Source organism: Anas acuta, chromosome 1, assembly GCF_963932015.1.
Source record: "Anas acuta chromosome 1, bAnaAcu1.1, whole genome shotgun sequence".
Classification (NCBI taxonomy): domain Eukaryota; kingdom Metazoa; phylum Chordata; class Aves; order Anseriformes; family Anatidae; genus Anas; species Anas acuta.
The window spans coordinates 147,790,728-147,804,127 of record NC_088979.1 but is presented as its reverse complement, the minus strand read 5'-3'; the positions used below and the strand labels follow the sequence as shown (position 1 = coordinate 147,804,127).

The 13,400-nt window shown below is 36.9% G+C and overlaps 1 protein-coding gene across 3 annotated transcripts in view; it reads left to right on the top strand.

Moving 5' to 3' along the window:
- Nucleotides 1–13,400, top strand: part of ALDH1L2 (aldehyde dehydrogenase 1 family member L2) — a 34,187-nt gene that overhangs the window by 10,251 nt on the left and 10,536 nt on the right. For all 3 annotated transcript variants that reach the window (XM_068664375.1, XM_068664367.1, XM_068664358.1), the window contains 10 exons: nucleotides 464–629; nucleotides 1,529–1,630; nucleotides 3,483–3,572; nucleotides 4,973–5,107; nucleotides 5,468–5,593; nucleotides 6,986–7,077; nucleotides 7,218–7,365; nucleotides 8,082–8,201; nucleotides 9,340–9,467; nucleotides 12,554–12,704. In XM_068664375.1, the coding sequence (XP_068520476.1) occupies nucleotides 464–629; nucleotides 1,529–1,630; nucleotides 3,483–3,572; nucleotides 4,973–5,107; nucleotides 5,468–5,593; nucleotides 6,986–7,077; nucleotides 7,218–7,365; nucleotides 8,082–8,201; nucleotides 9,340–9,467; nucleotides 12,554–12,704 (1,258 nt within the window). The remainder of the gene's footprint in view (nucleotides 1–463; nucleotides 630–1,528; nucleotides 1,631–3,482; nucleotides 3,573–4,972; nucleotides 5,108–5,467; nucleotides 5,594–6,985; nucleotides 7,078–7,217; nucleotides 7,366–8,081; nucleotides 8,202–9,339; nucleotides 9,468–12,553; nucleotides 12,705–13,400) is intronic.

Sequence of the window (13,400 nt, the reverse complement as noted above, 5' to 3'; positions counted from 1 at the left end):
ATCCATCATTTTCCACTCTCACTTTAGCTCTTTTTCAGCTGTGGGACAGCTGTGCTTCCCTTGCTGACCTACAGATAAGCTTTGAAGCTTAGCTAGTTACTGTAAACAATTAGGAATTATTTAGAAAATATACTGTCTAGATAGTTCCATCTTTCAAACTGTGTCACAACTATTGCATACCTGTTTCTCTATGTGTCTTATCACTGATAATCCACTTAAAATAAATAACACAATGAACTGTGTGATAAATGCTCTGGATTCAGTTGTAGTCTTTCTTATGTCACTTTGGGGAAATACACATCAACAGTATCAAAACTTTGGGTACCTGGCTATGTAGTGAGCAATGAAATACTGTTGAAATTTTCTTTTCTGCATAAAGCAAATAGAAATGTAACAAAAGGATGGATATGCTTGACTGCTTTCATACTGCCTGTATTTACTGTAAGGTTTCTTTTACCTCCAGGACTTTAATTCAAGGAGATAAGAAAGCAGGATTTACAATTTTCTGGGCTGATGATGGTTTGGACACTGGACCAATACTTCTGCAGCGAGAATGTGACGTTGGCCAAAACGATACTGTGGATGATCTGTATAACCGGTTTCTCTTCCCAGAGGGAGTAAAGGCTATGGTATGATTACCTGTATTAAATATCAACACTTTAAAATGAAAAGAGTAGCATCTGCTGGAGTTTGAAAAGAAAAAGAAAGGAAGAGGAAGTACAAAATGCATAAATTTGGTAAGACAGATTGTGGTGTTCAGATGAATTTTAGAGCTCAGAGGAGCTCTGCTGCTTCACAACAGCTGAGGAGGTGGCCTAAGAATATTTGTTGCTGGCAGTGGGCAGAGCATATCCTGTTTCTGCAGAAGGCAATAGGTCAGATTTGTCTCGAGTGTAGCTCTCCCACAGACTTGAATGTTTTTACAAGGTGAAAATTTTTATAGGCTTGGAGAGAACAGAAAGTTAGGGGTGAGGCTGAAGAAAAGAGAAGGATGGTGTTTAAAGTTCACAGCCTTGGTGGACTTGCTTTGGGCTTTGTATACGTGTCCTTTTTTCTGGTTTGTTTTGTTTTGCTTTGCTTTAAAATGAAGAAAAGAAAATGCATAAAATACTCAGCATGGATCATTAGAGGTGTTTTGTTTTGTTTTGTTTTCCTCTCTCTCTACTTTAATGTAGTGAAATATCTTTCTGCAGAAAGAAAAAGGAAAGAGATGAATGCAAACATACAGAACCTCATTCTGTCCTTAGCTAAGTTCTGGTCCTGCAGAATTTAGGCAGCTGCAATTCACATGGTAACTAGGCACTCCAATCAAATTTCTAAGGCTATTTTTTTTTTGGTCAAAGAAGTTGAAGTATGTACATGTATGTATGTTAATCAGTGCAGTATAGGTTCCCTGGATTTTGGAAAATCCAAGTTTTGTAAAGAAACCTGTTCTTGTGGAAGACAGTCTTCTGCAGTCAGTCTCAAGTATGACTGAGTTCAAAAAGGGAAACCAAGCTAACTTTAAGTCTGTTACTTTTTTACTTAGGTGGAAGCTGTAGATCTAATTGCTGATGGTAAGGCACCTCGTATACCTCAGCCTGAAGAAGGGGCGACATATGAAGGGATCCAGAAAAAGGAAAATGCAGAGGTAGTGTTAAATAACGCTGTGGTTATCTACTGCCTATCTACTGCCTATCTCTAGAAAAGTTGTTTCTAATTCATATTTCAATACTAGTGACATGAAATTAATATAGGCTTTAACTCAGTTGTTTCCTCATCTCATATTTCTGAGATGAAGCCCCAGGTTAAGCTCATATTGCCTGCCAGCAGTTACATATATATAGAAACATGGTGACCTACTTCAGATCATCTACAAATAGCTAGATAGCAGCTGCACCTTCAGTGACTTCTTAAAACATTGCCATACTTCTAAATACAGCAATGAATGGAGATAGTTTGTTTACCAACAATCCATGCTATATTCTCTGCCAGAAATAGGTTTGATGTAAGGAAAAATAAGTGTTGGCACCTACCAGAAAAACAAATAAGCAAGGAGGTCTTATAAACAAACAACACTAATAATAATGATAATAATAATAATAATGCCCATGTCCTGGAGCATGGGCAACATATACTATATAATTATCCCTACTGCATTAGCTGAGTCTTTGTGGTTGGGAAGGCCACCATAAAATGATAGTGAATGCTGCCTGTAATACCCTCTTTTCCTTTTCTAGACCATTGAAGAAGTTTAAAAGAAAAGAAAAGAAAAAAAAAATGTTACCAACAATTTCAGTCTCTTGTCCATGGTGAATATACTCCTTTTCACCTGAAATTTTAATGCTTTTTTATCATATCACAATTCCTGACTTAGTTTAGACACAAATAGCTTTCCACATGGATATTTTTAAGTGTTCTGACCTTATGTAACAGTTATGGACCAAAATTTTGGCGTGCCCATACACATACTGACCCCGTACATAGGAACTAGCAGAACACCTGATGAGGTTACTGCTTTTGACTCCCAGCTATTCTAAAATGTCAATGAAAAGGAGCTGACCAAGGGGAACGTTCATGTCATTATTTAAATTACAGGAAATAATGAGAATGAGGACCTAACAAATGTGAACAGTATATGCAAAACTTCAGTGAATTCAAAGATTCATAGTGCCTTGTACTTTTTAATATATCTATTTAAATTGTATCTATTATTCAATTGCTGCATTCATCCCTTAAATATAGTATATAAGAAACTCCCCTGGATTGAACTAGCTTAACGTCCTGTTTGGAAAACTATTCTCATTGGCTTTTAGCTTGCTTCTGAATACTCCTTGTGCTTTAACTAGGAAGGACACTTGAGATTTGTTATTTAATAGATATTCTATTACTTTATTTAATTCATTTCATACATATACTCATGGTACTTGCAAAGATAAAGCAATACATTTTCACTAGTGTTACATTTCAAGTATATATGACATTCTTTACAAACTGCAACTTTTAGTAGAGATTCCATTTATGAAACAATTTATAAAGGGTCAGTAAATGATTAGTCAGTATTTTAATAAAAGTTTTTAAAGAACTTAAGAACCAAGCAATAAATAGATCATGTTCAGCAAAAGGTGTTACCCTGACATATGCTATTTATATTTATACTGCGTTTAGTAAATTTGTTAATCATAATTTTAATTATTTATGAATGAATAGCTAGTAGCAAGAGTTATGTTTTAATTATATTAGCATGAGAAGGAGGATCTGTGGAAAGATAAAGGCTGCACAGAGCAGAGAAGTGTTAGAAAGAGCATCTTACTTGATAGGTCTTTGATGATAAGCCATGTGGAGTTCTTTGATCTTCCTGTATTAGCCCACACCCTTTCTGTGTTCTTAACAGTTGAAAGAAAGAGGCGAGGGTGGGGGGGGGATTTGTAGCTTGGAAAGCCTTAGTAACTTGATTTATAACTAAACAAAGAAGAATTAGCTGACATGTCTTGACTTCCTAGATCTCCTGGGATCAACCTGCAGCAGCTTTGCACAACTGGATCCGAGGGCATGATAAAGTACCTGGAGCATGGGCAACAGTAGATGGCCAGGTAAGCTCTGTAAATTCAGTACTCTATTTGTGACTTTTTTATTACAAAAGCTAAAGGTGTCTGCATACAGGTGAATACAAATTTGAGTTATGTTAGAGTAGCTCTCATTTGGTGATTGTATATTTTGTATATATCTAGAACAAGCACATAAACAAATATACAGAACACAGTAGGTAACATCTTTGTGATAGGTACATTTAAAAGAAGGATAAGAGCAGTATCTGAAAAATAGTATGAATGGTACAAAGCAGTGAAAAGCAAGGGTAGAATCAAACAGTGCCAGTCATTCATGGAAGTAGGTATGCATTACAGTGTAAAGAAACCCATGCTGTACAGTGGGCAACATCACAGTATAACAGCAGAATGAAACACTAAGCATATAAACACTGAGCACTGAAATAACAACAACAAGTATTTTTAAAACAGTTTTGTCCTAAGAATACTAGAATCATTTACAGAAATAAATTTATCTAATTTAATCGCAAAATAACTACTTCCTTTTCATGTTGCAGATTTGCAGTAGTTAAAGGAGGCTTATAGAGAAGATGGAAAACAACTCTTTGCTCAGTCAGATAATGACAGGAGAGGGGGGAAGGATTTTAAGCTAAAAGAGATGAGATTTAGATTAGAGGTTATGAGGAAATTCTTCACTCAGAGGGTGGTGAGGCACTGGAACTGGCTGCCCAGATAAGCTATGGATGCCCCGTCCCTGGAGGTGTTCGAGGCCAGGTTGAATGAGGCCCTGGGGAACCCGATTTATTGGGTGGCGTCCCTGCCCATGGCAGGGGGGTTGGAAATGGATGATCTTTAAGGTCCCTTCCAACCCAAGACATTATGTGATTCTATGATTCTATTCTATATTTTAAAATCATTACACATTTGATCCGCATTTTACTTGCATAAAATATTCTAAAGTCACATTTCCTGTGTATGATGTCCAAATTTTGTCAGCCAGATGTTGCTAGTCTGCTCCAAAAGCCTGGCTCTGCCCTAATATTGAGGGACTGATTTGAGAGCCCAGAAAGAGCAGAAGAGACTAATGAGAGGCAGCATTCAGCATTTCCAGCCTGGAGGCAGATCAGGACTCAACCACTCACAGCCAGGCTTCTGCTGGTCTCTCACTTTGGACATGTGCTGACAAAAATTGCTTCACTTTCTGCATTGATTTAGTCTTGCACAATGTTAAAGCTAAGCAGCTTTGCAGGTTTAGACAGCTTGCAAAGTTTTACATGTCCTGGGCTGCAAAGATACAGAAATAATGATATATCATGTTTTCCATGTGTAGTTACTTATATTTTATTACTTCACATTATATTAAAGCTTCCAAAAAGTATCACTTCATCATTAGGATTTTAAAGCATGTTTAGAATCTATGTACTTTTAAATCAATTTCTTTTTAGGTGGTTACCTTTTATGGATCATCATTACTTGATGCTTCGGTGCCTGCTGGGCAAGAGTTGGCAATAAAAGGTGCTTCAAGACCTGGACTTGTAACCAAGAATGGCCTGGTCATTTTTGGTAATGATGGGAAGATGGTAAGTGCTCACCCTGGCAAACATGAGTATGGATGGAATAAATTAGCAAGAAGTGCAGGTAGTGTGGAATTGTTATGCTATACAAATTGAGCTGCATAGAAAAGACATCTTTATAGAAAAGACATTCATGTTTTGCTTCAAACTAAATCCATGTTCATTTTCAATGGATTAAAATGTATTAATGCTAGGGAAGAATCTGAAGACAAGTAGGAATGACCTGTCAAATTACCTGTATCATTTCAGCTTTCATACAAGCCATTTATTTTACTATTTCCATGACCATATCAGTAACTAAAAACTCTCCACACAATGATGTATTGCCTCCCAGATAATTTAAAGTCATATCCCCTCATTTTTCAGGTACTAGTGCGAAACCTACAGTTTGAGGATGGAAAAATGATCCCTGCATCTAAATACTTCTCTGCTGATGAAACAACTGCCCTGGAACTTACAGAAGAGGAAAAAAAGATGGCAGAAGATATTAGGGTAATTCAATAAACTGTTTTAGTAGTATATTACTTCAGACAAAAGCATTGTGTACTCATTATAAGGAAGGCATGGCTTTTATTTTCACCACGAAAATTGTTTTTTGAAGAGTATGGGGTCAAATCTTTAGTTATTGAAATTAATTCTGATAGACATGAGAATTCACTAGAATATACAAAAATTTACACGTAACCCTATCAAATTTTCTTTCAGATACAAGTGGTACAAAGACAGTGATCACAGGGTCAGTGATAGTAGAAGTTTGTGAATGATGAAGGTGGGAGTGAGTGTAGAGTGAGGAGAAACAAAAGGACATTTGTCTCACAACAGTGAGATTTTCTAGACCTTCATAGTTCTGAGATTCTTTCTTCACTGTGGTAGCACTCACTTGGATGCAGTCTGAATGGTTCTTGTGGACAAGCTTCAGGGAGTCTTGGAACAGCAGTCTGAGAGAGAAAAGCAGCAGTTTTCTCCTCTGCCTTTGTGCTGTCTTCTGCCACAACCACACACAAGAGGCTACTTTGCAGAGGGATGTGGTGATGGGGCAGCTGGAGCAGAAATCTCTCAAGGCAAGAGGCACCTTGCTGTCGTCTTCCATAGTCTTCCCCTCTGTAATGAGTGTCATGTGCTTAGATTGAAGCCACGTTGATGATTAGTTTGGGTTTCGTGCCAGAGCAACTGAATCACAGATGTCTCCCCTTCCGCTAGCTCAGCTACAGAGCCAATAACTTTTGGCACAAGTCAAGCAGCTTGATGCACTGATGTTTTAAACTGCTTCTCCAAGATTACCTTGAACATGCTTGCCAGCAACTAAAATGCTGCCTGGAGCTATTGACTGAGAAAACAGCTAAAAGAAAGATGAACTCTTCAGTTCATGACATGAGCTGCTGACTCTGAAGCCTGATTATAATTTATTGAAATTTCATTCTACCAGTTATTTCACCTTTCACATTAGCAGAAATGTCTATCTGATGCATTCAGCTTAAACTACTTCTCAGCTCTGCTCAGCTGCCTCCATCCAGTCACAAAGTTCTCCAGGCTATCCCAACCTCTGTTGACAGCACATTCCATAATGCAGCAGGAATATATTTGGAGAATAAAGGCCTTAAAAATTGGCCTGAAAATTATTAACATTGTACCATTCAGGTTGTGTGCTTGATTAGGTGAAATTATTGTGGAAGAAATAATTTTTTTGTATGTGATAATTATGTTATTGGCTAACATGAGATCTATAGAAAGTTCCAGATCCTCTTAAAATGTTTTTCTGTTTTATAATCCTATGAAATAATATACTTTGTATGCATGGATACCTTATAAAATACCGCTTGATAAATACTTCTTGCAATTAGAGGATTGTTCATCATTATCTCCACATTTTTTGTATATTATTAGGCCATTTGGAAAGGAATTCTGAGCAATATCGCTGTAATTGAGGATTCCACAGACTTCTTCAAATCTGGAGCATCCTCTATGCATGTTGTCAGGTAAAAAAAAAAAAAAACTACTCAAAACTACAACATTTTGAAGCAAAAGTTAATGGAAACAGTGTTAACTTACAATGGTTTGTTTATCTCAATAATTCTTCCATTTGTAATTCTACTTATTATTTTTTTAAAATCTTCAGAATGCTAGAAGAAATCAAACAGAAATATAGTGGGCTTCAGCTACAGAATGAAGACGTGTATATGGCCACTAAGTTTGCAGACTTTGTTCAGATGGCTGTCAGAAAACTCAGAGGAGAGGACAAAGAAGAAGAGTTGGTCATTGATTATGTAAGACCTTTTATTTTGCTGTCATTGCTTACTCTCATTGTTTTTTGGAAAGATAGACAATGCATTTTCCTAGACTGTTTGTTGCTGGTGGAAATACAAGTATTTGGTCATGCAAATTATTTGTAACTTTTTCCCCCCCCAAGTTTTATGTATTTACATTTTGGAGTGGAAGTATGTATGTAACATCATTTACAATATTATACAAACTGAGATCAAGAACGCACATTAGAGTAGCTCTCACATGTGCAGATATTCCTGCCTCCCCTGCTCTGTCCTGCCAGTATGCCTCAGTCAGAATGGTTCTCAACCTTCTGCAGTCCTGAGGCAAACTGTGCTAGTTTTTTTTCCTAAGTGTTGATTGAAAACTTTGTGTGAAGAGAGGTTAGTGTGTTTCATCACATCATTAAACAAGGCAGAAATACTTGAATTTGGGAATTACATGTTCATTTCAAGTCCACCGGGACCAGCCTTAACCAGGGTTTAGCCATAGAGATCCGATGATAAAAATTATGGAAATCTGCTTCTGAGTATGGGCGTTGGTGTTAATGGAGAATATGATTTCAATTTCATTTTACTTTTTTGGTCATTCCTAACAGCCATATATACATCCTAAAATGTGGGCGGATGTTGGCTGTACATACCAAAAATCGTAATTATTAAAATAAAATCTTAATTATTAAAAAGTCAAATTAATATCTTATTCATTTTGCTCTTAGGTTTCAAAAAATGTGAACAACATGACTGTGAATATGCCATACCAGTGTTTCATAAATGGTCAATTTATAAATGCTGATGATGGAAAAACATATGACACCATAAATCCAACAGATGGATCAGTAAGTAATTTTTAAGTATAATATCAATTATACTATCAATATCAATAATATCAATTATAACATCAATACCAGTTTATTTCAATTTCTTTGCCTACAAAAAATCTGAAATACCAAATATTGCCAAGTTCAAAACCATAAATACATTAAAGAACCTCTAGAAATCATTTTAAATTTCAGTTTACTTCTCAATTTGTATATTCTACAGCTTTTGCATTTCAATCAAGTTGCATGTTAAAAATAACCCAATTCCACTTCAACTAGTATGTCAGCCTCCCTGCCCAGCTCTATGGTTTACCTCGTTTACGTTCTTGTTTAACTTTGCAAACAAAAATTGCTGAAGTTTACTTGCTAAAGAAGTATTTAATTTAGGATATTGTATATAGTTCTTGCCAGTCATGAACAGTTTTTGTTTTACTTTTATTTACAAGGCTGATGTCTTAGGGCAAATGTGACTTTAAAATATCCCATTAAATTCCCAGTTAGAAAGATGACCTCTCAAGAGGAAAATACAGTTCCACTTCGTCCTCTCAAAAACACTGAATATTGGTTGAGTGACTCAGAATTATAAATAAGCGCTGCTGATGCCCTTGTATGCCACTTAATTCTGGAGTAACTGAATTCTGCTGAAATCAATACCACAAATGTCACTGTCATCAGAAGCCAGATTCTGGTACTTCTATTTTAATTCCATAATGGAAAGGACTAAAAATCATAGCAATTCTGTGTTAGGATTTGCAATGTATACTTGATAGAACACCATCGTCATAAAATACTGTGTATATATCAGTGAGACAATGTGCCTTGATGTGAAGAAAGATGTAGGAATCAGAGTCCCTGCATTGTCCTCCAAATTGACTCGATGATCTTGAGGTCTCTTTGACTCCATCTTATTGACTCTGTTTTATTGACTCCATCTGACTCGATGATCTTGAGGTCTCTTCCAACCTAGACAATTCTGTGAAATTCAGCCAGTGTCAGCTGTGTCTGAACTTCTTGCAGCATGATTCACCCATGACAAATGGTAGGCTTGACAATATTGATTATTTGCTTATACCCTATCAAGAAGTTTAGGAAGAAAAACTTGCACACAGCGTAGTAGCCTTTCAGTCTGAGCTAACACATCGGTACTTTTTGACAGATAATAGCCAGTGTATCTTCTGCTTCATTCGCTGATGTTGACAAAGCAGTGGCAGCAGCAAAAGAGGCATTTGAAAATGGTGAATGGGGAAGAATGAATGCAAGGGAGAGAGGGCGACTCATGTACAGGTATGTAAAGAGCAGTTTTGTGTTTGTTTCGTTTTTTAAAATCATGTTGTTTTATTCCTCTGAAGAATTGTTACAGATTTTCCGAACTTGATGGATATTCTTAATCCCATAATTACCAGACTAGTTATCTTTTTGTCGCCTAGTTTACTTCAGTACCTGTGTTTGCACCAACTACAGTAACCACACAGCCACACTGCCACTAATTTTGCAACTGACTGTAACTGATGCTAGATTTTCCATGTACATAAACCAGCATACTTCTTAACCTGCTACAGACCCACCCTAGCAGATGTTTTATGGTCTGTTTTGGAAGAATTGCACAGTGTAGAAACACTGTAAGCTGAATCCCACTTTTAGCTGAGAGGCTTCCAGCTCAGTTCTCATTTGAATTTGCTTCACTGTGTCAGCCCTAGAGAATGTCTGGTTCTCCTTTTGTCTGTGTTGTTATTTCAGAAGACAGAGATTATGCTGCATGAATGGTATTTTAGTGATGGTTTCTGATCCTTGAAGGGCAAGAGGTGATCTTGGAAGGACGGGACAATCATACTAGCTAGATACTCCAAGGGCAACACTAGAGGCAGCTAATTAAAACCCAGTTACTGAAGATTCTCCATATGCAGCATGACACTTCTGATGCCAGAGAGCAAGCACTGGTAGGGGACTGTCTTGCAAACTTGACCTAACTAGAAGCTTCAGAGCTTCCCTATAAAGACAGCCTCTTTTGTGGAGCTATATGAAGTGTTTTTACTGCTTTCGGTGTCCTTTTTTCAATTTCAGTACACATGAATGGATGAGTAAGTAGAGTACAGATGAGTGAACAAGCAGATTGCCACAGGTCCACAGTTAGCTAATGTGATGATGAAAAATAAATTCTCAGCACAGAGAAATAAATGTATTTGGCATATTCTGTTCTTATTCATGGGGCAGATAGCTTAGTTATTGTACTTGACATAGAAGTAGGCTTTAAGGAAGGTAGGATCTTGAACAGAGTTGAAACTTCCTACACCAAAGAACTCATGAAGAAGTAGGTTCTGTGTTGAACATCTATTGAACATCTTTCTTCTGCAGGCTGTAGCCTGCAGGCCTGTCAACATTAGTACTGGATGTCCTGGCCAAGTCAACTGGGCTGAAAAAACTGCATGTTCATCTGTAGCGAAGAGAGGGATTTTTTTTCCTTTCAAAAAATGTAATATTGCATAGTATGCCCATATGCACTGCTGTATTTATTAAGCCTGTATTACCTTGTGCCAGGAGGTTATGTGCCAAATAGGTGTAACTGAGAAATAAAAAAGTATTTAATATGCTTTACAATACATTGCAGGCATCTTAGCAATACAGAATGAAAGCAATGTTGAAAATGCTGTTTGTCTCATAAAGTAAAAAAAAAAAAAAAGGCCTGCAAAACTGAAAAAAAAAAATCACAACAGAAAAATAAAATCAAAACTAATATTAAAAACTCAGATTAAAATTAAACACCACAACTAACAATTAAAACTTTCAAAAGTGTACAAAGTTCAAAACATATACAAACTTGGATTTAAATTGTGCTAGGAATGTAGAGTGCTTGAAAACCCAGGGTAACTCTGCCCTGGAGATAAACCTCGAATATCTTAGGACTACTGTTCTGCGTTCTACACCTGAAAGACCTGCAAGCAGAGCTATGTTGGTTAGGCATATTGAAAAGGTAACTCCCCTTCACTGGTTATTCCTGGATTAAACTGTTCTCTGCTTAGGTGACTGGCTCTCCAGGATAGGTATACCAGAATATTTATGTTGCAAATCATTCCTAGTATGAATGAAGTCTCTCTCCAGTCCACCTTAATTCAAACAAGGCCCTTTCTTCCTCTTGAGCTTTTGAGTGCCAGACTGGAGAGGTTTATACCTTTAAAGCCTCTAGCTCTGCTACTTTGTCCTAGGGAATCATTAATAGAAGATATGAGGCATGCAGTAAATGGAACTTCCTCCTTTGTGCCTGACATGGCATACCTGTTCTTTTGCACAGTGCTGCTTATGCCCTGACCTGTAGCTGACTCTTGAAAATACAATTTAAAAAGGTATGGAAGGGCATTTTTCTACATCTCTGAAAATGTTTTAAGTGTGCAGAAATGACATAATGGAAAAAATAGTTTCCACACCCAGTTTCAAATGCTCTTTACAGGATCTAAAATGCACCTAGTTAACCTCTTAAAATCACGTGAGAGCATTGTTTATACACCTGAGTACCAAAACAGACAGAAGCTTAAAAAAAACCTTGCCGCACCTATTTTACTTTTATATGAGACGTAAGACCTGGATGCAAAAATTCCTTCATGCAAATGTACCTTTCTGCGTGAGCAGGGGACCACAGAAGAGATACTTCTGCTGCTACTGTTAATTCAACAGCATTTACCACAGGTACTCACAGATTACAGACTACTCACAGTCTTACTTACGCTCCACCATCTTGCTTCACAAATCTAATAGATGGAGAACTTTAGGCCTAAGGAGACCCTGAGACAGATTTTTCAAATGTACCAATGCATATAAAATTCAATTTGTGTTACAGCTTAGGGTCTATATCTTTGAACATCCATGTGCCTTTGAAGCATCTAACACTTAAGCAATTGGTCCAAGTTCAGACAATATGAAGCAGTATTATGATGCTAGGTTTCCCAAGTCTTAATTTAGGACACTAACTAGCCCTTCTCAGTACTTTTGATTACTTGACATTTCTTATGTTACTGTGCATTTGTTTTCTGACTTACAGGTCTGATTTTTTATAATTGGCTCCTTGTAGTACAACAGAGAGAGAGCAATTTTTCTAATGTCAATTGCAAAACCATAATTGAATGACCAGGTGAAGTTTTCACAGATCTAGTCTTAATCCAGTGTATACTGCAGTCCACGTTAAGACGTTTGCAGACTTGAACAAACAATTGCTCAAGCTCTTGCTGACATTAATGAGCAGTGGCTGCAATGCTGCACTTCCAGATTCAGTGGTAATGCTATTTTAGTTACAGTTCTTTGCCACACAAAATACCATTTTATGCTCTCAATAATTAGAAGTCACTTCTCTTTGACGTGCATTTGTAATGTTTTGATTACAGACTTGCAGACCTGATGGAAGAACATCAAGAAGAGTTAGCAACCATAGAGTCTATTGATTCAGGAGCAGTCTACACTTTAGCTTTGAAGACCCATATTGGAATGTCTGTGCAAACATTCAGATACTTTGCTGGATGGTGTGACAAAATTCAGGCAAGTGAATGTGTAAAGGAAATGACCAATAATAGTACTTCTCTATGCATTTTTTTTCTGCTGACACAGTGCCAAAAAGTAGTGTTAGCAAAGTAATCAAAGAAGAAAAAAAATAAAACAAAATTAGAATTTTACCTACAGTGGATGTTCCTGACAATACAAAAGCAGTGTCTGCTTTCAGTTGGAGAATACGGATTTAAAGTCTGACTCCAAATATCTAAGAAATTACTTGAGAAGTCAGAGGATATGCATGCTTAGTCAGTTCTTGATTATCCATGAAACAGAATATTGTTGTGGCCCAGTCTTGCTGCTAAGTGCAGAGCCTCGTACTCTGTTACGTCCTAGCCAAGGCTGCTAAATATGCTTGGTACCACAGCAAACAGCACAGGTTCAACAGCAAGTACCTTTAAGCTCCACAACCAGGAATATCATTCAGCTTTCTTTCCTCCATTATATTCTCACTTTATGTTCTTCCAGATTTTTGTTATCTATGCCTTTATGTCACCTAACTGAAAATCAGGATTTGGTTACAGTAGTCTTAGCAGGAAATTTTACAGTAGAAACATCCCTACTCCTTTCTCTGATGCATAAGTGCTTCTGGTTTTGAAGACTATTCTCTGGCTTTCCAAAACATACTTATATAGCTACTTAAATTCTATTTGAAACCAAAATGTTTAAATGGTACCAGTATTAATC